General features: G+C 38.2%; 2 protein-coding genes across 4 annotated transcripts in view; one reads left to right on the forward strand and one right to left on the reverse strand.

The window, feature by feature from the left end:
* The window catches only part of LOC121889578 (SH3 domain-containing protein 19-like), a 71,777-nt gene extending 67,999 nt beyond the window's left edge, over nt 1-3,778 (forward strand). The window contains exons 18-21 of one of the 3 annotated variants that reach the window (XR_006093566.1): nt 738-819; nt 1,897-2,092; nt 3,474-3,521; nt 3,688-3,778. The gene's annotated coding sequence lies outside the window, so the exon portion shown is untranslated. Of the gene's footprint in view, nt 1-737; nt 820-1,482; nt 1,586-1,896; nt 2,093-3,473; nt 3,522-3,687 lie in introns of those variants that run through there. The other 2 variants (XR_006093567.1, XR_006093568.1) reach the window with 2 other exon arrangements.
* Nucleotides 282-27,970, reverse strand: LOC121889599 (serine/threonine-protein kinase DCLK2-like). Its single transcript, XM_042401678.1, has 17 exons — nt 27,698-27,970; nt 26,866-27,059; nt 25,658-26,600; nt 18,049-18,437; nt 11,862-11,988; nt 10,718-10,849; nt 8,726-8,814; nt 8,161-8,233; nt 7,081-7,186; nt 6,109-6,166; nt 3,732-3,851; nt 3,471-3,617; nt 1,893-2,026; nt 1,721-1,798; nt 1,475-1,571; nt 728-808; nt 282-416 (listed from the first exon to the last, which is right to left on the reverse strand). The coding sequence occupies exons 3-17, from the start codon at nt 26,091-26,093 to the stop codon at nt 291-293; spliced, it is 2,193 nt and encodes a 730-aa protein (XP_042257612.1). The 5' UTR covers nt 26,094-26,600; nt 26,866-27,059; nt 27,698-27,970; the 3' UTR covers nt 282-290.
* Nucleotides 27,971-27,977: the final 7 nt, after the last annotated feature.

Here is a 27,977-nt window from a genome sequence, read left to right on the forward strand (position 1 = left end):
GGACGTTTTCTGGACCAGAGGTGAGGGAACTTGTTTTGTTTCCAGTAGATGAAAGGGGACGTGTTCTAGACCAGAGGTGAGGAAACTTGTTAGGTTTCCATTAGATGAAAGGGGCCGTGTTCTAGACCAGAGGTGAGGGAACTTGTTTGGTTTCCATTAGATGAAAGGGGACGTTTTCTGGACCAGAGGTGAGGGAACCTGTTTTGTTTCCAGTAGATGAAAGGGGACGTGTTCTAGACCAGAGGTGAGGGAACTTGTTTGGTTTCCAGTAGATGAAAGGGGGACATGTTCTAGACCAGAGGTGAGGGAACTTGTTTGGTTTCCAAAATTGGGGATTCTTGCTCTGGTTCCAGTGTTTCTCCGCTGGGCTGCTCTTCAGTGCTGCTCACAGTGTTGGAGTCGGCGGGAGCCTCATCCTGTAGAAACACATATCAATAACAAGGTTTTTCATCATGAAAGGTAACATATGATGAAACAGTGATGATCTCACAATGAAAATATGCAAACGAACTTAGTAAAAGTAAAAACAAAGTAGAAAATGTTTTAGAAAGAGGAATACAGCTTGGTGTTTTAAATTAATGACGCTATATTGATATTTCATAAATGGCAAACTTAAAAAATATTTGCTTCCACTTTAAGGTCACAAAGTACTTTTCATAAGAAGAGTGACTGTATGTACTGTATAATATGTGTTTTTACATGTTTGTGTGTGTTCTTGTGTTCTCACCGTCACCCAGGGGTGTGACAGGACCTCCTCGGCAGTGAAACGAGCATCTACGTTCACCTGCAGCATCTGACTAATCAGCATCTGTGGAACAGGTCATGTGACTGTTAGCAGCCTGCAGTAAAATGTCTGCAATCATGTGTTAATAGATGTACTGCCTAGATGTACTAAAACACTCTAAAGTTAAAGTTAACAAAATTATGATTTATGACTAAAGCTGTGTCCCTACCACATACTAATTGTACTTTACTTATGTTTATAGTATACTGTTTTTTGCACTTAGTATACAAGAAATCCACATACTTAACTGTTTTATACAGTTATATATATATAGGAAATAAAGCAATATGTGCACTGTGCAAAGGCAAGCAAACTGCAACTACAGTACTGCAAGCAAAATATTATTCCAAAAATCCAAGTAATTTTTTGTTTTCTGACGTGTTCCTAGAGCTCTTTCACCATCATCCACCATTAGTTTTAGTTCCCATTTCCTTTACTTCAAAATACTTTAACAATCTGGCCAAACATCAGGTGACAACCGTCAGTATTTGGCAGTTTTCAGTTTATAGTTCACACCCAGCCTTTAATACAACAGATTACTAATAAACTTCATTAAATCATCTTGTTAAACTGCAGCACAGCCTTGTTTGTTTTACTTTGTTGTTTTCAAGAAGACTTAAATGTCTGAACGCTCCATCTGATGACATGTTTACTTCTGATAGTGTCAGTATGTCACTGACTGACTGGTACCTTGGCAGGCAAACTGATGTTGTCCCAGTCTGGAGATGGAAACTCCAGCTTCCCTCTGAGGATCTGATCAAACAGCTCCTCCTGGACATTATTCTCACTGAGGAAAAGGAGGCAGGCAATGCAATTAATTAATTTGACAAAATTAACAATAATTATCAGGTATTCATGAGAGTAAAAAACTACAAAATATAAGCAGTGAATGAATTTAGCAGACTTATTTATTATTGGGAAAACATATTTACTGACCTTCTGAATGGAGGGAATCCACACAGCAGGATGTAGGTGATCACTCCTGCCGCCCAAATATCCACCTTCAGACCGTAACTACACACACAGAACAGGTTGATATAAATGTCTGCAAACCTTTTTTTAACAGTTAATACCCAGAAACTGATTTTCAACTCTTTTTCTTTCTCACCCAGTCTCAGCGATGATCTCCGGTGCGACGTACGTCGGTGTGCCGCACACGGTGTACAGCGGTCCTTCAACCACCGTCGCCAAACCAAAGTCACCCAGCTTCAAAGACTTGGTGCCGTCTGGATACTCACAGACCTGCAGTACACAGAGACGAACACTTTAAATCCTCCCAAAGTGCACAAACAGATGAAGCTGAAGCAGGTAAAACGACACCACAGAGTAGATTTAACGTATAATTAAACAGAACTTTGGATATAAAAGATTTTTTTTAATAAACATGATAGTAAACACATATTTCATCAACTGCAGCTAATAAATGAAAATGATTTATCTTTGTTACATTAATACTGCCTTCTGTGAAATAAATGCTGTTGTGGATTTACAAGTAGAGCTCAAACAATTAGTTGATTCATTCACTCGTTAATCGACAGAAAATTAAAATAGGAAAATATTTTGATAATCAAATAATCATTAGATTTACTTTTCAAGCAGAATTTGCTGGTTACAGCTCCTCAAATGTGATGATTTGCTGCTTTTCTGTTTTATCTCACCGTAAACTGAATAAATTTTGTTTTTGAACTCCAAAACAAGACATATAACATAAGTCATGTTGAGCCCAGGGGAAACTTTTTCACAATCCTCTAAATTTCCCAACATTTTACAGACAAAACAAATAATTGATTAATTGAGAAAATAATAGATCGATTAATAGATTATGAAAATAATCATTGGTTGCAGCCATATTTACATTTATTACTAAAAAACTAATACTATGGTTGAAACAAATTTTATGCTATAAATTAACACTGTAATGTATTTTTAATACTTTCATATTTTCTACAAGTTTCAAATATTGTGTCCAAAAACAGTGTAAAAAGGAGAGTTTACTGGTGATGTAAACTTATTTTTAATTTCATCATTTGTATTATGATTTTTTATGATATTTAAATGTATGTAACACTTTAAATCCCCCTATTTATCATTTATAAGCAATGCAAAAACAGACACTATAATAAAGCTGTAAGCAGATACATTAATGTATTTCCCAACAATCATAACTCCTCCTGTTGGCATCCATAAATGGAGGCTGCTGTATAAACAGATAATGAATTACAATATAGTAAAACACGGTTATAATAATATAAAATGTCTTCATAAGAGAAGTTATAACTGTTGAAAAATTAATAAACACTTTAAAATATCCTCATATCTGCTTATAACTACATTTTAGTGACTTATTAGCCATTTATTAAATGTTTATACTGATTATAGATGCTAAATGGGGGATTTAATATTGTAATAGTAAAGCGTAGCCATATTTTGTTATTCATGTATAACCAAACCCCTTTCAAAAACACTACAAAAACAATTAAATGTGGAAGATATATCATGTAAATTATCTGTTAAAGATTGTTTTCCAAAACAAAAATCAGCTCCTAACTGACTGCTTTTATATTAATATTCCTCTCATTTTGGCTGATTTTATATATATATATATAAATTCAGTGAACGTGTGTGTGTGTGTGTGTGTGTGTGTGTGTGTGTGTGTGTGTGTGTGTGTGTGTGTGTGTGTGTATACCAGCAGGTTCTCTGGTTTGATGTCTCGGTGGACGATGTTCATCCTGTGCAGGTATTTGATGGCTCCGGCCAGGTTGAACACCATGGCGCTGGCGTCGCGCTCGCTGTATTTTGTGGAGGAGGTGATGGCGTCGAACAGGTCGCCACCCTGAAGGAGGCGGAGAGAAAAAAATAACCGTTTTTTCACACACCCTTCAAATGTTTCTTTATATTCTCAGCTGCAAAGACTGAAAGAAACAGAGAGAAGAAGATGATGAGGAACCTTAACGAGCTCCATGACCAGAAACAGCTGAGAGGGCGTCTCGTCCACCTCGATTAACTCGATGATGCTGGGATGTCGAACCCTCCGCAGCACCGATACCTCGTTCTCTATCAGGTGTTCCTGTTCACACACACACACACAGATTTTCAGGATGTGGTTTTTTAGACTCTCATGATGATAAAACACAAACACACAGACAGAGCATCCACATCTCAAGACAAATACACAGTTACGGAAAAAACAAACAAGTTTGATTTTATATCCTTTACAGGCTGCAGCTCTTTTTCAGACAGTTTAGTGTTTTTATGTACATATCAGAAGGCTTTGGGATGATGGGTTTTTTCATATCATGTGATTTTCTAATTGTAGATGCTCTCATTTTTGGCTTTTTTCTGTCTCATGCTTGATAATCTAAACATTTCTTTATTAAACCTTTGGACGTGTGTAATATTCAGTGTTTGGATTCTCTTTGTATGTTGTTTTCATCCTGCAGCTGCGGTTTGGTGTTTACATGATCTACCATCTTTCATCAGAATCGGTTTTATTAGCCAAGTATGTAAGCATAATAAATAATAAAAATAGAGCAAAAGTAAGTAATAATAAAATAAACAAAATAATATTAAAATTTAATTTAAAATCTACTTGCAGACCAGAATTATAATAGTTGTGAAATGGGATATGAAATATTGACTGCACAAAAGAAATATAAATGTGCTATGGGCAAATAAATGACGTGCATGAAATGTATAAAGGAGGCAACAGAAATAAATAACTGAGTTATGTGACAGTGGAGGTAGAATCTAAAGTCCAGTTTGTTCATTTATTAGCAGCTGTGTTGTTGATAAAGTTCAGTCACTCATCTGTTACCTCATTGGCTCCTGAGATTTCACGTTTTGTAAACAAGCGAAGCAGAGCTGAGCTTTTCTGGGAGCGTTCCAATCTCGCAGCCCCCCCTGAACTACACACAGTGAGCTCTGCACTATGTTGATATACAGCACAAGTATCTGGGGACGATATTCAACAACAAATTAACATTTGACCCTAACATTGATGCTGTCTGTGGAAAGGCTCACCAGCGCATGAACTTTTAACGTTGACCTCTTTTATGAAAATGTTTTATTGAGTCTGTTTTAACCTTTTCTTTTATCTGCTGGTTTTGGGTCACTCACCCTGATAAACAGGAATAGGTTGGAAGGGATTGTAAGAATGTGCAGTGAAATCGCTGCCACAAAGTCACAAAGGTCCAGTCAGTGCTGGCTGACCGTAGTCGCCTCCTGTTCAACGAGTACAAGCTGCTTCCATCTGGTCACACATATATTCTGCATAGATTCAGGACCAATAGACTTAAAAACTCATTCGTGCCTGCTACCATTGGCTTTTTGAGCAGTATTATGTAATTTTTTGTCTTTTTTTGTGTAATTTGTTTGAGTGTAAGTTGGTTTGTGTTGTTGATTGTATTCATCTACTGCTGGCTGTGCAACTAATTGTCCCTTGAGGACAATAAAGATTACTTTGACCTTGATACAGGATGAATGGTAGAGATGGGAAAGATTACCATGGTAACGACCAGGGAGCGTTCACATCATTAAGACACATGATTACAGAGTTGGACGTGTGGAGATTGACAATATAACACTTGATCCATTAAATTTGGCTTTAATTACATTGAACAAAAGTGTTTGATGTGATTTGTCACCTCTGAATTATAAAGTGCTAAATTGGATGCATCAGAGCCTTTAGATTAAGTTCCCCAGATATAATTACAATTTATATGTTAATATGAACGTTACCTACAAGTCGGAAACTCATAATTACCGATATGATCCAATATGACATGAACGGGGTATCATTTCTGCACCACAACCTACATAAACATCAGTGCAGCGTTTGGAAGACAGAAGGAGCTTCAAATTCTCAACAACTTCAGGACTGATGTGGATTTTATGGTGAATATCTGTTGGACATTTAGGCGACCTAGCATGAAGCTAACATTAGCCACGAGCTAATATTGCTGTATTATTTCATGCTGGATCACATAAATCGTCATGAAAATACACAGAAAATTCACATTTTATTTATAAGTTTGTCTACATATGTAGCATCATCCTGCAATAAACATGATAACATTAAACTGTTGTTGGTTCCTGTCGTGTTTTTAGTCATTATTATTTTATGGTTTGGATAAATGCTTGTTTCTGATTGGCTGAATTTTGTGGTTTAAGCAGTTTAATTAATTTCATGGAATAAGTGGGATGTAAAACACTCTGCAGAGGCAACCATCAGATGAATGAAAGCCTCTGCTTCTGTATTTTAGTTGTTATTCTTATAATAATTTGCATGTATGAATGTTCTGAATCTAAATATAAATCAGTGTTACCTTCCCGCAGCAGCGAGCTTTATCAATGATCTTCAGAGCGTACTCCTGTCCTGTCGACCTGTCAATCAAAACACACCAGAAACATGAACATTAGTCCATCACTGCTGCAACTGAGATTATTATTTTCATCACCAATTCATTGTTTGGTTTATAAATTGTCATAAAATAGTGAAAAATGCCCATTTTAATGTCCCAGAGTCAAAGGTGATGTCTTCATATGTCTCGTTTTGTTTACTATCATGTACGACAAAGATAAACGTTACATCATCACATTTGAGAAGCTCAAACCAGCATGTTTGGTATTTTTGCTTTAAAAAATTATTAAATTATCAAAGTCGTTTGATTAATTGACCAGGTGACGCATCCAAATGTTCTGTTTTGTCTGATCACCAGTCCAAAACCAAAAAAATATTCCATTTACAATTAAATCAAACAGAAAACCAACCAAACAACTTCACATGTGTATATAGAATAAAGAAATCCAAAAATATGACTAAAATTTGGTTTGGGGTTTTTGTTTTCTTTTGTGTTTTATTGCTTCTCCCTCTTGTCTTGTCCTGTGTTATGTGTGTCTTTGTGTTCACTTATCAATAAAAAAATTTGAATGGATGAAATGAATAAAAACTATCCAAAAAATGATTCAATCATTACTGAAAAAGAGAGAAAAGACAAATCCTCACATTGGAGAAGCTGGAACCAGCATTTATTTGGCATTTTTGATTGATATAAATTACTTAAAAGATTACATCAATTATCAAAATCTGTTGATTGATCATCGATTGATCATTTAAGCTTTAACCCAAATAAATAACTTGCTGTTATTTTTGAAACCCAACAGATCTGATTTACTATTTTATGGTGAAGACTTAAAGATTTCCTGATAAATTGATGTACAGTTGAAGCTAAGTGTTTTAAAACTTTGGAGTTTTCTTCTAATTGTCATCATTTAAATGATTAGTTTGGTTTATCTACCTCTCCACGCACTCCTTCACCACGGCGAAGTTTCCATCTCCAATTACTTTACCGACTTTGTACTTGTCGTTGATGATGGAGGAAGAAACAGACCGATTCCCGTTCACTGTGAAGAGAAGAAGAAGAAGAAGAAGAAGAAGAAGAGATCTTAGTCTTTACTCTGGTTTGAACCTACATATCAAATGTGTCAGAGTTTAACAGCTTCCATTAAGATGTCGGCTTTAAAAAAAATTCACTCTGATTCCATCTTAAACTCAAAAACTCAAACGTCTTTTCTGCTTCGTAGGTTTTCAATCTTTCGTTGGTATTTTCATCTTCAAACACTCGTGAAACCCTCAGAGTGAAAAGCTGGAACTGAGCTGTGATGCAGAACTCAAGCAAAGTGCAAATATACATCGAGTCAAGTAGATGTACAAAAAATATCCTTTTTAAGAGGTGTAGTGATGAGGAAGCATCGATAGGATGAACACTGAGGTAATTAATTTATATCTGGGTGGATATTTGAGTTGTACATAATATCATTGGGGTAGTTTATGAGTTGTATATATGATAAATATTGAGTTAATGAGTTATAGAGAAGGGGTATACTCCTTTTCAGACATAATATTTATTTATGAGACTTTGTTTATTGGGAATTTTCTGTACTGCTCATTTTATTTCTTATTCTTATCTTGTTTTTTTTATTTGCTACGTGTTAGTAATAAACATACAGACAAACTCTTTATAACTCCAGAAGCTGAAGGCTTTAAGCTGTGGTTCATTTCACTGACTCAAATGCTGATTTTAAAAATTCACTTTAATATTCATCCAGAAACCCACAAAGTCTCAGATCTTTCATCCAGCTGTCGAACAACTTGAGCTTCTGTCATAAAGATGTTTTTAAAAAGTTGCACGACTCAGCTCTTTTATCAAAAAGTTAAACTTTTTTTAGTCTTTGCTTGAGATGAGTTCTTCTTAAACTGCACCAGAGATTCAAAATGTGAACAACATGTTCCCGACAATCTCGACAAAAAGAGAAATTCACGGTCTTTGTGTTTCAGACTCAGACGAATGATTGTAAACATCAAAACAAACACAAACCTTCAACGGCATCATCATCGGCCTGTTTGGCGTCTCCGTTTACGTCTGTGGAGGAAGCACGACGAGGAGAAATCTGCAGACAGAAAGAAATGTTTGTTTTGTTTCTGATTAGTTACAAACATATTTCAGCACCATGAATGTGCAGTATTTACTGGAGACTGTCATGATAGAGATTTGTTATATATTAGTGTTAAAGAATATAATATATGATATATTCAGTCTCCATTCGCTGGTTTTTATTATTGTTTTTGATTTATTCACATATATATGCACATTATTTTTGCTGCATTTTGTTTCTTACCTGTTTTATGATTTCTGTGACTTCACTATAACACTGCAATATACTTTTAGTATTAATTAAGTGCTCAATAATCAATAAATATATATCTGATTGGTTACCATGCAACATCTCAGTGTAGTTTCTGACACAATGTGCTAATCAATATTGATGATGATGATGATGATGATGATGATGATGATATAAATAATATTTTATAGTTGAGGAATAAAAACAGTGGAGAACTTCAGTTGCTAACACATCAATCAATCAATCAATCAATCGGACCTTGAGGCTGCGTCGGGTCCCGGGGCTGGTGGGGGAGGGGCTCGACCTGGACGTCTTTCCACCTGACTGTGATCCTGAGGCCTCATTGGCTACGGACGAGAGGAAAGGAGCCTTTTGATTAGTCGCAATAAAAAGAATAAATAAAAAAGTTACATGTTCAACACACCCAGTGTGTCGCCGTCCGTAGCGCCACTGAGCAAAGCACAACATGCTGAGTTTTATCTGCCTCAAACTGTTTGACCAAACAGCAGATTAACTCATCAGGGCTGCTGCTGGACTCACATTGATTTAAACAGCTTCTGTATTTGAGCCAAAACTGGTCCACAAAGACCAAAAACTAAATCCTGAGTCTGTGCTGTATATGAGCATAAAGTGACTCAGCTGGTTGTTTGAAAAAAGTCTAAAATGTAAATAATAAACATCAAAAACACATTAATCTGATTATATTTAACATCTGGAGGGTCACATGTTTGAAGCCAACAGGATCTTATCTGCAGATAATTCACTGTGAGAGAAGTTTTACGCTCTTATTAGGGCTGATTGATTATGGCAAAAATCACAATCACAAATATTTAACACGATTACTCATTGACTCAGAACTGCTTCCATTTTATTAAATCTATTGATCCACACAGACTCACAGAGACCCTCTGTGTTTTTTTATGCTCCGAATCTGTTTCTGTTGCGTTAGACAACTGTTTAACTCACGCAAATATCCTGCTGTATATGTGTTTTGAACTTATTAACAGTATCTACATTGATTGATCAGGACTCCCACTCTGTCTGTGAGCTCGTCTGGTTCTCTACAGGCAGATTCCCCTCACTTGATACCGTAGGCGGGGAAATAAAATCAATGAATTAATAAATAAATACAAACACTGATGATTTCTTCCCGTTTAGCTGACATGAAAACTATTTTGGTTCAGTAAGTTGCTGCTGTCAGTCAGTCTGGTGACGGCTGGTTAGCAAACCGCTGGTCAGGAGCTGCTGACAGAATGAACTATTCTACTTATAATTACATTATAGAGGCTGTTTGTCTGCTTCTCACACATATCTGACCTGAGTAGCTACTAAACAATGTTGAACGTCAGAGTCTTTACTGCTGTAAAGGAAAGAAATGCGCTGGATTTATAACACAAGACAAAAGAAGAGCATCATTGTGAAACAGAACGCGGCACAATCATTGTTTTATCTGTAGGGCAGTAGTCTGCTGGTCGATTAGTTGGTCGATATGCTCTCGTCCGACTAAATTCTCATTGGTCGAATAATCTCCGCGTTATTTTCATAAGGAGAAAAGTGCTACATCAACAGCTTTCTAGGATGAATCCATTATTTCCTGCGGCGGGAGGGACAGACTAACAAATTACCTGTGAAAACAACGGGGGTGTATTCAAAACACCCCCGTTGTTTTCACAACTTTGAACTCGCCCATTTTCGCCCCTAACGGAGACTGCTGGGTCTAACTGTACTCAACGTTTACTGAACGTTTACTGAATCTGTGTTTCTCCATAATGATACAACGAGAACCCCCGCCAGGCCAAAAAAAAATATTTTTTAATATTTGATATCGACAGCGTTTGGGAGTCTCTGTGCAGCGCTGTTCCGGTACGTGAGTCAACCTCTGTCGTTGCCTGGGAAACCACTGGTCGCGTGGTTCCGTTAAGGAGTATGTTTGCGTAGCGAGCGGGAAAGAGCGACGGTGGATGCGAGCGGGGCAGAAGAAAAGGTTAGTGGTAAGTTGTCAGTCTGGCAGTAAATGTACAGTACAGACTACAGCGTGTCAGTTAATAAATGCTAAAAAGTCACGTCTGTTGTTTTCCCAAATGCTGGAAAAGTGAAGGAGGTTAGCTCTAAAGTTAGCAACAACGGGTTAGCATAACCTGAAGATGCTAAACAGAGAAATACAGAACAGAGAAATGTGTGGCTGCCGAGTTTTCCCGTTTCATATCTCCCCCCAGTTTTTTTTTAGGGTGGTTTCCCTTCAGTTCTCACCTGGGGCAGGTGACTTTGTTCTGGACGGGGTTTTGGGTGGAGTCTTAGAGGTGGAGAAGCTGGAGCTGCTGGGAGATTTGGGAGTTGTAGTCTTCTGAGGGACGGTAGCGCGAGACGCCTTGGCCCTGCACTCTGGAGAGAGAGAGAGAAACAGACAGAGGGAGAGAGATATATAACGGTTACTTAATGTTTATTTTTAATAGAAATTACACTTTGATTGAGTTATTTAAAGCAAAAACAGCAGTTGGTTTCAGTTGGGTTTACTGTTGCTAGTAGCAACCGCAGTAGTTTCATCTGCGACCAAACAAACATTGACAGACGTCTTTTATCTTCGTTGGAACATTATCTGCTCGTGTTGTTTTATTTAGGTTGTGATTTACTTGTTTGCAGGTACATATGTACCAACAAAAAGTATAGAAATGTTATTTTCCTCATTTATATAAATATATATCAAACTAACAAATAACAAATGATGCAAATTATGATTAAACTGGTCATCATGCTTTCAATAATAATGCTAGTACACAAGTAAATCTACATTAATCGCTGCGTTATAATGCACAAATTCTAAAATCAGCTTTAATTTCCTTGATAAAGACCTGATATTTTGTGATTAATTATGTTATTATGACGTTTTATAAAAAAAATGTTTGACAAATAATTCAAACTACTATTTTCAAATGTCAACAATGAACCTTTAAACTCAATAAATAAAGTTTTGTTTCCACCTTTAAGTCAGTTTTATTTTTATTATAACCCAAATCACAAATCACAAACGTTCCTCAGGAGGTTTTACAGTAATATAACATCCTGTCCTCAGACCATTGATTCAAATGAGGAAAAACTCCCTAAAAACTCTTTGACAGGGAAAAAATGGAAGAAAAGAGCTCTGCTGTCTAATTATCTTTGACTGATGATCAGTTCTGGCATCTTTCAGGAGAATTATCTGTAAATAAATTACATATAAATCTACTTACTTATATTCTCACATAATTCTAGTTTCTGTCTTGTCAAGTTTTATTTGTTTCACTTCTTTATTCATTTCTGTATCCAACTTTTATCCTCCTTCATGCTTCTCCAATAAATACATCTTTACAAAAAGTGTGTGTGTGTGTGTGTGTGTGTGTGTGTGTGTGTGTCTCACCATTAACGAAGGACTGTGTTTTGCTGGTGTGTGTGAGCACGAAGTCGTCCTGAGCGTAGCGAAACTTCTCCGGCCCGCACGCCATGAACACATCGTCATCCCCGAAGAAATCCTGCAGACAGGTCAGCTACACACACACACACACACACACACACACACGCAGGTCTGTTAATCAAACTTTTGGGACACTGGATTGACAGACGTGTGTGTGTGTGTGTGTTTGACTAAGCAGACGACAGCTGGGAATATTTTAATCACGTTTGACGCTGGCAGCGCTTCAACTGGCTCCGACACACAGAAACAAACGCTGCTGTCTTGAGGATTAAATACAAATCGTACATCAAAATGTTCCAGATTTAGGCAGCGAGAGAGAGAGAGAGAGAGAGAGAGAGAGAGAGAGAGAGAGGAGTAAACACAACGTGGGAGATAAACAGGTGAAGAAAAGAGGGATTAGATAGAGAAAGATGAAAAAAAGGAAAAAAGTCGCACAGAAAATTAATCTGCATGACTTTGCAAATATTTAGTTCTCAGGTTTGGTGACGTAGTGAAAACTAACAGATTATTTGATGAATTAATGAAGCTGTTGACAATCAAAATCGGATTTATTCAGTGTGGTCCTGATGTCAACAGAAAAGAAAACAATAAACATAAACATTAAACAACAATAAAAAATGTAGGAGATGTACAAAGAAACTATGTGTGTAAAAAACAGAATATAATTAGAAGTGTGAATACCAGTGTAGATAATAATAAATATAAATTGGAGTGTAAACACTGTATTAACGGGATCAATATGTACAGTTAATTAAAAAAATCTATATTCATCTACACAGTGCAGGACAGACATAGACACAGTAAACACAACATTATTTTTATATTGTGTATATAAACTGTATTTTTTTCTATTGTGAAGCTTTTTAACACCAGATCTAGAAAAATTAATTTGACTTATTATATTAAGTATATTACTAATTAAAGGTGCAGTATGTAGAATTTAGTGGCATCTAGCAGAATGTAATATAATATTCATAAGTATGTTTTAATTAGTTTATAATCACCTGAAAATAAGAATCGTTGTGTTTTCGTTACTGTAGAACGAGTCTTTATATCTACATCATGGATGTATTATAAGAGCTGGATACTGGACTAAAAATTCAGTCCTATAGGAGTTGCTCGGCTGGCACATACGCCAAAAAAAGTTTCTAGCTTCCGGGTTTGCTTCCGCGTTGTGCGGCCCACTGAATATGCGCAGTAGTGTTTCCCCCACTGGCCCCGCCCACCAGCTCCCGCTTGGCCCATAGACTTTACATTGTGATGATGTCACAGATTTTTAAAGCACTTTTCTCAGCTCAAGAAAGAGTCATAATTGAAATTGTTTGCAGTTCGAGGCGTCCCGTCAACAGTTTACAGACGTCTCTTTTACAGTGGTGGAAAGGATTTTTCGCTGCAATACCGCGAGTGGCCACTGGGGAAAAAAAACTGGCTGCAAGGCTGAGCTGTGATGCCCTATCCAGCGCTTATTATACATCCATGATCTACAGAGGGAGCGAGTCCACCTCCACGGCGCCCGCCATGTTGCACCACCATGTTTCTACAGTAGCCCAGAACGGACAAACCAAACACTGGCTCTAGAGATGAACTTCACGTTTCACAGCCGCTGTAGGTTGTCCCACATGCTTGGAAGGGAGGTTGAGGGTATTCAGTTGGTTGAAATCTGCAACTTCACCGCTAGATGCCACTAAATCGTACACGTTGGACCTTCAAACATGGAAACACAGTTTCCATTAATCCTGCAAACAAATCGACTGATAGTACTGTCAAAATTTCTGCAATTTAAATGTATTTATTTAATAATTATTTGAATAGGGACAAGTATGTAGAATGAACTAATGCCACATAGCACAGCATAGTGTATACTCAGTTAATAGTATATAGTATTATAGTTATGGTTATATCTCTAGTCTCTATTCTATTTTTAGTTATTTTACTTATTTTTCATATTTGAGTTAGTCTATTTATTGTATATAATTTAGCCTTAAATTGCATTTCTTTTCTTTTATCTACCTCACTGTTTCTGAATCTTGATTTATGTCAAGTGGCCCTAATACTTTAATTTCCCTTTGCTATGAATGCTCTATTTATAGCCTAAGCTAGTTTGTAACGCCCTTAATGTGCTTAAATGAGCCTTTAAAATACATCAAACTCAACAGTAAAATAGATGTACACACAAAACACACAATTTACAATGATACAATAAAAATATCATAAACCAGCAGACACCAGATCACTCGGGACCACATGACTGATCCGTCTTTTCAGTGTATTTAATGTTAAGTTTTAAATGTTACCAGGTCTTAAAAGGACTTATGTCTCAGCAGGATTTGGAAAACCTTCAGTAGACTCGACTACTGTAATGGTGTCTTTCCAGGTCTCTCTAAAAAGTGGATCAGACAGCTGCAGCTGATTCACAGTCCTCACTAAGACCAGGAGAGTGGATCACATTAGTCCAGTTCTACACTGGCTTCCTGTCTGTCAAAGAACTGATTTTAAAACTGTTGTTTTTTTTAAGCATTAAACGGTTCTGCTGCTACGTTATGAACCATCCAGACCTCTAAGGTGGTCTGGATCAGGTCTACTTTCTGTCCCCACAGTCAAAACTAAACCTGGAGACGCAGCGTTCAGTGTTTTTGCTTCATATATCTGCAACTCTCAGTTCTATTAAATCACAGCTGAAGACTTTTTATTGATATTTTACACTAAACTACAACTTTTACTCTCCTGTTTTATCTTTTAATCTATTTTAGCTTATTTTTATTTCCTATTTATCTCTTTTTAACTGTATTTTATCTTTAATTGTCTTGTGTTGCTTTTACATCCTGTGTTGCTTCTTTAATGTTTAATGTAAAACACTCTGAGTTACCTTGTTGTTGAAACGTGCTGAACAAATAAACTTGAGTTGTGCTACCGAGGAATTTTAATGCTGTACAGTTGCTGTGGAGACACTGGCGACGACACACACACATACATCTTTTCACTTTATCCTTCCTTCCTTCCTCCGTCTCCTTCCCAGTTTCATCCTCTCCTCCTCCATCCCTCCTTTTCTTCCCTCCCTCCTTTTGTCCTCGATTTTACCTCTCACTCCTCCCTTGTTTTACTTTTTACTTACCGCCTCCGGAGCTGCACAGCATGTGCGTGTGTGTGTGTGTGTGTGTGTTTGTGTGTGTGTGTGTGTGTGTGTGTGTGTGTGTGTGTGTGGGTGTGGGGAGTAAGGGGTTGTTACCGGATGTCTGGTTACCATGGTAACCACACTGCAGTGTCAATGTGTGTGTGTGTGTGTGTGTGATGGGGTTTCTGTCCCACTGCTTGAAGTGGCTGCACAAACTGAAAGGACAGAGGGAGGACAGACACACACACACACACACACACACACACACACACACACACAGACACACACACACACACACACATACACACACACACACACATACACACACACAGACGCACACGTGCACACACATACACACACACATACACACACGCACGCACACACTCCGACCTTGTTTCATTCAGACTGTCTGAAAAAAAAGTGAAGCCGTCTGAGGCAGAGAGAATAAAAGGCTTCATTAAGAGTAAACGAGTCTGTATTTTTGTTTGTTTTTTATGTGGTTCTGTCCTGCAAAATGAATATTAAACAGTTTATAATATATCATCATCTCTGTCAGGTGAACAGCTTGTCTGCAGCCGATTTATCGATTAGCTGCCAACTATTAAATTTTGAGTCATTTTTTTAAGAAGAAATGTCCAAATTCTCTGATTTCAGCTTCTCAAATGTGAATATTTTCTGGTTTCTTTAGTCCTCAATGACAGTAAACTGAAAACCTTTGTGTTGTGGACAAAACAAGACATTTGTCATCTTAGGCTCTTTGGGAAACAGTCATCAACATGGTCCAAACAACTAATCGATTAATCATTAGCTGAATCAATAATGAAAATAATAATCATTGTTGTCATGTGTTGAAATGTTTTACCCAAAAACACAGAATCACATCAAAAGGTGCAACTAAAGATTATTTTTCCAACAATTAAATTTAAAAGTTGTAAAAAAAAATTAATTTCATTATAAGTTAAAGCTGCAATTCGGGACGTTTGTCTCCCCCTTCTGGCAGTGACAGTAATTACAAAAACACTGTCAACACCGATGACGTCGTAGGCTCTGCTGTAGACTTCTACTGCTGCGGCTGTAAAACGGCAGATAAATTGTTTTGAGCGTCACATCTCCCGCGAAATGACTCGTTTTACTGTCAGAATTTAATCCATTCAGTCTGATAACATTTGGAAAGTCTAGAAGAGCCGCACGATTAAATTATTTTATCCCCATTTAAAGTTAGCAGAGAGCTAACCGGACGTTAGCCGGCTCCGCTGGTGGAAGTCTCTGGTGTGCTCAGTATGTGTTCATCCAGCCAGCGCGGTGAATGTCAAACCCAGAGATTTATCTGGCAGTGATGGGCTTAATCAGCATTATGTGAACTTATTTGGCTTGAATCTAACAGATGTTCATTTATATGTAAACGTTCTGCACTGCAGGTTTAAATCTGGATCAGTGGAAACTATTTTAAAACAGATCTGTATGTGATGGAAGCTTTTATTGTTTTTTTGAAGGCTTTACGTACTTACATCACTTGTATTTCCTGAAGACCAGCGAGCGCTGCAGCAACATCTCAGTGATGCTTTGTGCTTACAGGATCATTTGTGTGTTCGTGGGCGGACTCGCTACGTGTGTGTGAGTGTTTAAATCTGAGCTGCGTTCACTGTAACAACCTTCCTTCAGTCACGCCGACGCCCCGACCAGCCTCCTGCTGTCTCTGCTTCTCCTCAGCTCTCCACTGTCATTGTGTCACAGCCGACACTCTTATCTGCATCTTCAAAGCATGTGTAAATGTGTGTGTAAATGTGTGTGTGTGTCTGTGTGTGGTAAAAATAGTACCGCCAGCAAGTGTGTGACACGTTTAAATCCAAAACTCTTAACTCAATACGACAAAAAGAGTTTCAGAGAGGATCAGAGTCTGTTCGACATGACAAAGGAAAAAATTAACTTTAGCTGACTGTCGCGGTTCCAGGACTTTAAACAGACGCTATATTTAGCTGAAAGTGTCGTATATTAAGCTTCAAAGAGGCTGAACTCACTTTACACTAAGAATTCCACCTTAAAATATGTTCTTTTATACATAACTGATCCTGATATCAGCAGTTACTTTCTAAAAAGTGATGCAATTTAATATTTTGGGTCAGTCTGTCTCGTCTATTTTAGTCTAATAATAGTTTAGGGCTATTTTCAGATGTTCTGTAGTGAATATGTGCAAAATCACAAATAAAATAACCACATTTGTTGTTTAATTCAAATGAAATGTTTCACTGTTTTATATCAGATGAAACTCTTAATACACGTGAAACAAAAACAACTAATTTTGTTGGTATCAAATAAAATTTTGCTCAAATTTTCAACAGAACTTTGTAAAAAGATGAAATATGATCATATCATCATGATACGATTCCACCAGAAGTTAATAAATGAATATGAATTATATTCATGTAATATCGTCAGAGAGAGAAGATCAGGACACCAGATAAAAAGCTTAAATTAGCTTCTTTTGTCGTGTTTCATGAGCGTTTTGCTAACAAGTGAAACCTGATTGAATTTATTAGTTTTTGTTGGTTTTTATTTAGATGCCAGTGATGGAGGCTTTGCAGCCTTCATGTTTGTTCTGTCTTTCTTCTGTCGTTTGCTTTAAAAACGATCAAAATGATGAACTGATTGTCAGAATAGTTGCTGAATAACTTTCTTCTGATTGGCTAACTGACAACTTCATTTCTTGATTTCCTACATTTCAGTAACTCCTCAGATTAACAGTCTGAACTGATTCCATCATCCAACACTGAATTAAAGGGAGAAAAAACTGATAGTAACAGTTTGTCTATGTTTGTAAAGAGAAAGTGAAAAAGTAAAGGGTGTTCCTTACTAAAAAACAATATTTATTGTGTAGCTGCAGCCTGTTGTAGTGATTTCTGATGTATTTCCTGCTCCTGTCGGTGCAGAAACTGGTTCAGTCGATGCATTTCTCTCTGTATGTTTGCTGAACGTCAAAGTTAAGTGTTGCGTCTAGAAAGAAGCCCTCAAACATCATCTCACCTGCTTTCCATCCAGCGTGTACAGCCTCTTTACGGCCCCGGAGTCCAGCTTGATGGCCTCCGTGATGTCGGCCAGCACTTGGTCGAAGGAGTGAGCCGTCTTCTTGTTCAGGAGGATCCTCACCGCCTTGCGAGGCTTCACGCCGCTGCGGATCACCGTCACCAGTTTGGGTTTGATGAAGTCTTTGCTCTCTCTGCCCTCGCGACCTTCAGGACGCTCTTTAGCGCCGGCGGTGGCGCTCGTTGACACCCCGGCCGACGCTGTGGAGGACCGGGCCGTGCTCGCTGCGCCGGGCCCAGTGCTGGCGCCCGGCTTCCAGCTTGGGATGGAGATCTTGGTGTAGTCGACCTTCCGGTAGGGCTCGTTAGAGGCGCAGACATAGCACTCACCTGAGCAGAGAGAGGGAGGGAAGAAGAAGAGGAGAAGTTATGTTAGGATGCACATCCAAGATAATTAGTATTACCATTATGACTTTTATTGAGCAACTTTTTAAACTTTTTTTTTGATATGTTGAACTTGTTAGCAAACTTGCTGATTTCCACATCCAGCAGTTACGGAGCAACATTATCGTTCATGTGGAGTCGTGTTTCTGTCCACCTGGTGAATGTAAGTCCAATATTCACTCTCTTTTAGCTCTGTTTTTGTCTCCACCAACTCCTGAGGAAAATATCTGGCTCTTTAGCTGCTAAATGCTCCACTATGTTCACCAGCTAGTCTACGTTTGGTGCTGAGCGGGTAGTGTACAGTGGTTTTTTAGAGCTTTTTGTCTGAAAACAGCTGCCTGTTGTGGCCAAAAATGACGCTATAAGAGCTCTGAGAGTGAACCAAAACAGTAAAGTTGCAGCCGGACAGATAAACAACGAGCTGAAACTCACTATAAAGCTCCGTAAAGCCGAGAGGAGCTGCAGAGTCACTGATAATTCTCTGTAGGTTCATCACTACGAGCCAGAAACATTGCACACTGACAGCTCAGACACTGTTGTTCTAAAAATATCAATTATAGCTGCTTCTGTAACGTCTTTTGTCTCAACAAAAAAAACACAGTCGGTATTAAAAGTTAAAAAATGTAATGCTTGTTGGCCTCCAAATTTGAAACTCAGATGTTGAAGTGAAACACATCAAGACGACTTTTCAAATGCATCTCCAATCAGAAGAGGAAGAGGAGACTAACTGCTCACTTTTAGAGAAGTTTCATGTCTCTATACAGTAACTTTCAAAGTGTACTGAAATAATCTGAAACCAGTAGCAGTCCTGAACAAATCAACTGGTTTGTTTCAGACTCATGTAGCTGTTTGTTATTGGAGTAAATGTAGTTAAATAATGGTTTTTATTTAAAATGTGAGCAAAGTTACTGCTTCTTCCTTTTTTCAGAGGTGATTTAAGGTCGGAAGTGATTTGAGAGCGACTGTAGTAATACAAGCTGTGTGTGTGTGTGTATGTGTGTGTGTGTGTGTGTGTGTGTGTGTGTGTGTGTGTGAGACAGCAGATGTCAGATTCACTCTCTCTCTCTGCTGGTAACATGAGGTGAAATACTGAACGTGTCACACAGGAGGCGTCGAATGATGATCTGGTGAAAATTTTACTCTTTAATCTATTTACAGTGTTTATAAATGACAGAATTAAAACTGTATGAACAGGACGTGACAGATTATGATATGTAGAAGGACACAGTGCAACCAAACCTGCCTTACTAGTCAGATAAATTTATAATAAATAAATAAATAATGCAAGAATCAACATATTATTGACTTCTATTTATTTATCTAAAGCCTGCTTATGCACCACATATCTGGAAATAACTCTGCAACCTTCAGTTCTTTTAAATCAAAACTTTTCTGTTTGCTGACCAAAAACACTTTTTTGAGCCTCATTTGAACTGATGTAGTTTTGTTTGTGTTTTAGCCACATGCTAAACAAACACATTTCCAGAAACTAGAAGGTGTCACTTGTTAAATGAAGCCTAATAAACACATCATGGCCTTACAGTTCTTCTGTTATAAGCTTTTCCATTTGGCCAAATAGGCAAAAATTCTATAAAAAGGGTGGATGTTCAGGGGTTAATTGTATTTAAATGTGTCTTTTTATAACAACCTCTCCAGAGTTTGTTTGGGACCAAACCGAGACCGCCTCCTTAAAGGGTCTCGGTACAATTGTTTTGGTACGTTTACAGTGTTCAGACCTGCCTAGACAAGGAGGAAAACAAACTAGAGTCCGATTCAACCAGTCTAAACAACACTGGTTTGAAAACACCCTTTCTCACATCTTAAAGCTGCATTTACTGATTTTTGACCACTAGAGGGCCGAAGAATCCTGACATATTATCACCTTTTGAAGTTGTTTGGCCAACGTGTTAGCAATTACCTACTTACACGTCCGGCAGACTCAGAGCAACGTTATTATTTATTTACAATCATAATTCTGTCCACATGACGACGTGAAGTCCAGTATTCACTCTCCTTTTACGACCAATGTTCACAAGCTAGTTGCTCACTTTGTCTGTTACTGCACAGAGGACTTTATTTTATCCCTTAAATCACCTCTTAAAACTAATTTTAAAGACTTGCTTTTATGTGATGTCATCTTTTTACTGTCTTTTAATCTTTTATTGTCTTTTTGTCTTCTGTCTACTGTGTTTTTGCATCTAATTTAGTCTTTGTTTCTTTTGTTTTGGCTTTACAGCTTTCTGCTGTTTTGTTGCTTTGAGTATTCTGCTTTTGTTCTGTCAAACCACTTTGTAAACTCAAAATAAAATTATAATTATTATCTATTTAGTTTTTTACTATAATTATAATTATTTGCATAGATTTATTATTTTAAATCCTGTTCTCTCTTTTAGGTGTCATGCAAGGGAAGGGATGGAGGGTTTCTGGGCAACGATAATTATTCCAATTATTATGTCTGATTGACATAATAATAATATATATAAATACTGAATGACATTGTTTTTACAGTGATTAAAATGATAAATCCTGTGTAGTCTCTCCAGCAGATTGCAGCAGTAGCCTGCAGCCGCTCTCCTGTTCATGGTTAAAAATGGCTCACCTCCTGCCCTCTCTCTCCTCTGGTCTTTATATCCCTCTCTCTACCTTTCTTTATATCTCACAGCAGAGCTCGCTATCTTTCCAACACACCTTTCTCACTGTTTTTTCCCTCCACACACAGTTGTCGGACCCTGTAGCCCTCAAAAACACACAAATTTTCCTCTCTCTCTCTTTTATCCCTATGACATGTTCACACACTCTGCCTCTCTCTCTCTCTCTCTCTCTCTCTCTCTCTCTCTCTCCAGGTGTTGTGTGTGACCTTGTCTCTCCACCGTGTGCTGTTGACTTTGACTTTGCTATTCAAACCAGCTGGTCAGAACTGCTCCGGGTGTTTATTCAAATACCCGACAGACTGAAAACACAAAACACCTTCTGTGTGTCGCTCAAGCAGCAGAGCAAGACACTAGAGCTGTGTTATTTTCATTATCGATTCATCTGCATGATTATTTTCTCTATTAATCGATTCATCGTTTGGTCTATAAAACGTCCAGTCCAATCACTGTTTCCCACAGCACAAGGTGACGTCCTAAAATGTTTTTTTGTCCACAACCCAAAGACATTCAGTTTACTGTCACTGAAGTCTGAAGAAACAAGAAAATATTCACATTTGGGAGGCTGGAATATGATAATTTGGACATTTTCTCTTTAAAAAAGGACTCAAAATGTTTAATCAATTATCAGAATAGTTGGAGGTTAAGTTTCTGGATCTACTAATCAATTAATCGACTAATAGTTGCAGCTCTACAAGGCAGCACCACAGACTGGGTTACAGGTTAAATTCCAACTGGAGACGCTGCCAGTCTGAACATTTCTCAACATTTTCATTTAATTTAAACATTTCCACAAACTGCTTGAGAAAAACACACACGAGTTGTCATTGATATCATTTAGTGCTGAAACAATTGGTCTTTTACTTAGTTACCTTCAAAAACATTTATTGGCAACAATTTTAATTATTACATAAGTAATTAAGTCATTTATTGAGCCAAAGTGCCAAAAGATTCATGACTCAGACTCCTGAAATGTCTAATGAAATATTTTATTTACTATTATATACATCACAATAATGCAACATTATCCCAGTACTGACTGTAGGCCTGAGTAAAGAAGAAATATTAAGATAAATGAATAGATAAACTTAGGGACAAAAAATAAACAAAGAAAATAACAAAAATAAATAGATATTGTTTATAAGTCTATAGTATATTAATTTGGACACGTTTCCCTGAACAGTGGGAACTTCTGAAAGGTGTTTCTTTACTATTTTCTCACATTTTACAGAATAACTGTAACTGAAAATCAAAAATATAATCAATAATAACTACAAATAATAAAAAGTTGCATTTAATATGGGAGTCCCGTGCTGTAGCTCAAGTTTTAAAGCCAGTAAAAAAGTGGCATCACTTCCTTTGAGTTGGTCGTTTGTCTAGTTTTTGTTTTTGTAACGCTGCATTCATCTCATATTTGTGTAAATACCAGTTTCTGACTTGTAAAAACCACTCAGATCGACACTGAGGTCATGATTTAGACGGGGGAACTTTGAACGCCTCACATCAGCCATCAAGGTAGATAAACACAACTTTAATGGATATAGTGCTATATTGTCAATACACAGTATTTTTAATCGTCATACCAACTTTTGTTGACAGGTGTCCTAAACATGTGAATCTTTTATCTCTAAGATCTCATAAGTTCAAGATTTCTTTAACTAAAAAAAGTAAAGTACATAAAAGAGGCCTTGAAGCTCCTAATGTGACATTAAATGAATGCAGCTGTCCACACACAACAAAATGTTACTGTAAAAACACATGCAAGTTTAATTTTCTGTACGGCCGATCAATCACACCAATACAGTAACATTATTTAGCTTCTACAGTTAAAACTAGAGCCAAACAAACACTCTGGCTGCTTCAGGCGTCCATGTTTTCCTCTCTCTTGCAGCTTGAATGCACTGAGAGGTTGTGAATGACGAGTTTCCCCACTTTCAACCTGTCATTAGTTGATTCCACGAAGTGCTGAAGAGTGATGCATCTGTCGTTTAGTACGTCTCTGGCTGAACAGCTTCCTGGCACTAACACTCATTAGCGGATATCACAGTCACACATCAATATTGATGGTCAGTGATGTTACTCAGCCGCTGGTCTGTTTCAGGATAAATGACTTTGACAGAAGAAGAATTGATGGACTTCAGAGTTGTTAGATTATCCAGAAATATAATGTATGTATATTTATATTTTAAATTCTGACATGAAAGATTTCACCAGAGCCACAACTAACAATTATTTTCATAATGAATAAATCTGCCAAATATTCTTTCAATTAACCGATTAGTCATTTACTGTAAAAAAAAATGTGTAAAAAATGCCATTTACAATTTCTCAAGCCCATGTGATGTCTTCAATTTGCTTGTTTTGTCCAAAGCCTGAAGATATTCAATTTAAGAAAAGCAGCAAATCCTCACTTTTGAGAAGCTGAAACCAGAGAATTTGGGGCATTTTTTGCTTTAAAAGTGACTGAAACAATTAATCAATTGTCAGAATACTTGCTGATTAATCTCCTGTTGATTAATTATTCGTTGCAGCTCTAAATGTCACATTCATACACTTGCTGTTCGCCAGTGACTCATGGGTTGACGGTTTGGTTCTCCAAACTTCACGGGTTAAACTGACACTAACAAAAACTAAAAAATCTTGCTTCCTTATGACACACAATATATTTCCTCTTGATGTAGGATGCTGGAGACAGGACGTAACACAGGAAGGGATCATTTAATAGTGTAACCCAGTGGGACATCAGTTAGGGAGAGGAAGGCAGTGTGATTGAATGGTGGATGGAAAATGTGTTGTTGTTTTTGTGTTCTGTTGCGCATCATTAGCTGGTGAGATGAAAACATCATTTTCATTTCATTGTGACTTTAATTAACTAAATATCTGATGCTTTGGATCGTTTTGGTCTCTGATTAGTGTTTAAAATGTTTCTGTATTGATTCTTCTGCTGTTGATGTATAAATAAATAATGCAGGTGTGTTTGCGTAACAAAGACAGACAGAGCAGAGAGGAAGGAGACAGTGAGGAAGTTTAGACAGATCAATTGATTGATCGATGGAGTCTGAACACTTACGGCATGTCCATAATTGACTCTTTTGTAATTTTATAGTCAATCAAAAGTCCATTTATTTGTATGGAAACAATTTCAGTGGCAGCTGATGAAAACAGTCTGGTAGGCAGCAAAGACACTTTTGTGTTTTCTCTCGTAATGAAAAAGAAAAAGTTTTATTCATGATGAGCTATGTTTGACTTTTTTATCTACAATAAACCATCTTACATAAATGGTCACTTTGCTTTAATTACTACATAACCTCCCACCACAATATATTTTTAAAATGTAAGAATGTCTCATAGAAAAGCATCCACTAACCACCAGAGATGCCTTTCACTCAGTCGCATGATAACGCTTTATATTAGGAAAATTCTTTTAATGAAAGAAAAGAAAATGGTCCATACCCGGAGCTCAACTGGTTATGACAATTATAATAATAATACATTTGATTTTAAGCACCTTTCACATAACCCAAGGACACTTAACATAGAGAAAAGGAAAAAAGGACTATGTTAATGAAACTAAAGAGATCAGAAATGCATCATGCTCTATTACAGCCAGTGAAAAATGCCTCAATCTGCCTTCATCCTGATCCTAATGACTGGTTCCAGACAAACCTAATAACCACAATGACCTGTTCATGAGGGGACAACATTAAATCAGGTATACATTTCATAAGCAGTTGTCTAACCAGCAGGCAGACACACTGCATTGGAGATGTTTTTAAGGAAAGGTTTGACATTTTGGCAAGCACACCTACTTGCTTCTTTGCCAAGAGACGATCAACACCACTAACATGTCTGTACGCTAAACAAGAAGCTAGACCCAGCACGCAGTTAGCTTAGCTTAGCTTAGCATAAAGAGTGAAAGTGAAAGTTTTACTCATGATGCTACTTTTGACCTTTTTTAAATCTACAATAAACCATCTAACATCAAAAATGTGACAATGTGAACACTGCATAAGTGGTCACCTGTGTGTAGCAATGGCTTTAGTTTAACTAGATTCACAGGTCGGCCTCTAAACGCTTCACTCATAGAGACTGAGGACAATCTCCCAGGTTTTGTTGGTAAAACTGGGTAGAAACCAATCCAAAGTCTTTAGGGTGGCCTTCATATTGGGGTGGTGATGGAGGAGAATGGGGGGAGAGCATAATTTCCAGTAAGGCGTGTCCTTGAAAAAATGTAAGGGGCGTAGGCAAGTAGGTTTGTTAGTGGTCATTCACGCCGCCATTGAACCAACTACCGTGCATTTAGAAATCCCCAGACTTTGGTAGACTCCGATTGTCTGGTATCACAAGACTATAGTTTAACAAACATAATCTCCCACCCAACTATATATTTAAATGCTTTTTTATGCCGCCCTGCTAAAAGAAGAATTTCAGCAAGAAAGCAAATGTCCCATAACGTCAAACTATTCCTTTGAGTAGAATGTAAGTCAACTGAGAACAAAGCCGAGTAAAGAGTCCTACCTTCCACCAACTCGTCCATACCGGTGATCTTCTTGCTGCCGTCTATGGTGTAGATTGTGCGCACCCCTTGTGGCAGATTCAGATTATCCGACAAAGAGCGTGTCAGCTCCATCAGCAGAGCATCATATGAGCGGAACCGGTCACTGGACACAGCGTACACCAGACCCTTGAAGTACCCGTCTCCGTTGCGGTAGAACCGGACCTTTTTGGCCCGTTTCTCCGAGGTGAGCGCCTGCAGGGTGCGGGTCCGGTAGTAGCTGCAGTTGGCGCTGTGGGCAGGGCTAGGAACCAGGCTGCTGCCCCTGGAGCTGGGGCCCGACCCCCCGCCGCCAGCGCTGCCGGTGGAGTCATCTCTCTTGGCCCGGGTGGAGCGTCCCCGGCGAACCTTGTCGCGTTCGTCAAAGTGCTCCAACTCGATGGTCTTACTTAGCGACATGATGAATAAAAGTCCAGTAACGTTCAGAAGAGTCTCTCTACTACATACAATTCATCTTCCAGCAGAGATAAACAGTAACTCTTATTCTCGTTACCTCATTCGAAGTTGGTTAAAGTGAAAATAACTTGACTCTCGTGCTGTGTAGTCCTGATAAACTGGGTCGTAAGCTTGGTGACTTAGTAGCTACTAGCTAGTACTTTTTCTAGTACCAGGATATTATCTATTAAAAGTGACTTTTTGTAGACTTGGTAATCCAGTTGCAGTCCTCAAAATTTGGCTTTAGATTCTCAAAACCCTGCTGTAATCCCAGTATCGATCATGCAGACTTCTTAGATGCTTTGTAGTCCAGTTAGCAAAACTGAAAAGCCAGTAAGAAGACGTTTAGGTCCTGGTTGCAGTCCTTTATATCAACTGAAGTTTCTGTTACCCTGGTATAATCCCAGTAAAGAGATGTCAGATGTAGTTTTAGGATCCGCCTGTAGATCAGGTTGTAATTCCAGTGATATCCTGTTGTGGAATATCAAAAGATAGTTATTCTATTTTAGAAGAATCCTAAAGTCCAGGTAGTTTAATGCTTGATCATGTCAGGGTTGAATATCTTGCTAAAGGCTACTCTGATGGACACTATGACTGTTAGTGGACCCAAACCTCAGACTGTCCATGTACTTCCCTATCATTTTAAGCTCAAGTGAAGCTTATCCAAGCATATGTCTACTCTCTAGTTGATGACCAGTTTGTGTTCTTGCGCAAACCTTCCTGGAGTTTTACTTACCCAGCTGTAACGTCAGTAATCGGGCTCTAAACCTGGTACACTGTTGTGTAGATGTGGTACAAGCCCATTCAATCCCAGCAGTCGAGCTTCAGACCTGGCACGTTCAGTTGCAGTCCTGGTAATCCGGTTTGTTTCAGGAGGTTTCTGTCCCAGTCACACTTTTGTCTTCCGGCGTCCTCAACATGCCTCCATCACTGCAAATAAAAGAGATGGCAATCACATGGTTTACTGACAAGGCAGACCTCCCATCCTGAGAGACAGAGAGATAAATTCAGCCTCAATTATTATGTCTCCTGGTGCAGAAAGAGAGCAGGATTTATATTGAATTAGCTAATTCAGTCAGTTATTTAAGGATACTGAACACACGCTTGCATTATAGGGTTGGATTTTGAGCACAATACTACACAAACTGGGCTCCCTTTGCTTTGCAAATTTGCTTCCTATAGCTCCACATGCAAAATATGTATGAATTCCAGTCAAATCAAATATGCAAAAGAGGTTATAGGTGAAATACAGTCACTATATTTTAGTTAAATGACATTTCCTGCAAGGCCCAAGTGAGAAATTTTCATTGATTTCCTGTAAAATCAAATTTATCTGAAGCCAAAAGCAAAATATGAGCCTGTGGATCAGATTATTATAAAACCTGTACCCTGTTTGTGTCCCTATTCATCTGATAAACGAATTGACTTCATCCATCTATCCGCCCAAACACTGCTAAGCTGTGCTGACACACACACACACACACACACACACACACACACACACACACACACACACACACCCACACACACACACACACACACACACTAAGAGAGAGGGAGGCACCTACCAATAATGCCGTGAAACCGGTTTGTTGCTATGGAGGCTTTTTCCTCTTCCCGTTGTTGTTCCGGTGTGTTCCGGCGGATCCTGCAGCTCCAGGCGGACTGAACCGCTACGACCGAGCCGACTCGGTGCAGGCCGGTCCGCTAACCCGGGATACAGGGATGCAGCGGCGGCAGGCTACACCGGCGGGATGCACCGAGACAGGCAGCGGACAGCAGCATGGCCGCTGCTGCAGAGAGAGGAGAGACCGGCTGAGCTCCCCCTCCCCTCCCCACTCTCCTCCC

The sequence above is a fragment of the Thunnus maccoyii genome, chromosome 22 (genome assembly GCF_910596095.1).
Source record: "Thunnus maccoyii chromosome 22, fThuMac1.1, whole genome shotgun sequence".
NCBI classification, from domain to species: Eukaryota; Metazoa; Chordata; class Actinopteri; order Scombriformes; family Scombridae; genus Thunnus; species Thunnus maccoyii.

Coding starts and splice junctions, on each gene's coding strand:
- LOC121889599 (XM_042401678.1), bottom strand. CDS start 26,093: ATGTCGCTAAGTAAGACCATCGAGTTGGAGCACTTTGACGAACGCGAC. Junction 8,234..8,725: donor GGACCCGACGCAGCCTCAAG/GTCCGATTGATT, acceptor TTCTGTCTGCAG/ATTTCTCCTCGTCGTGCTTC. Junction 1,799..1,892: donor GAGATCATCGCTGAGACTGG/GTGAGAAAGAAA, acceptor CTGTGTGTGTAG/TTACGGTCTGAAGGTGGATA.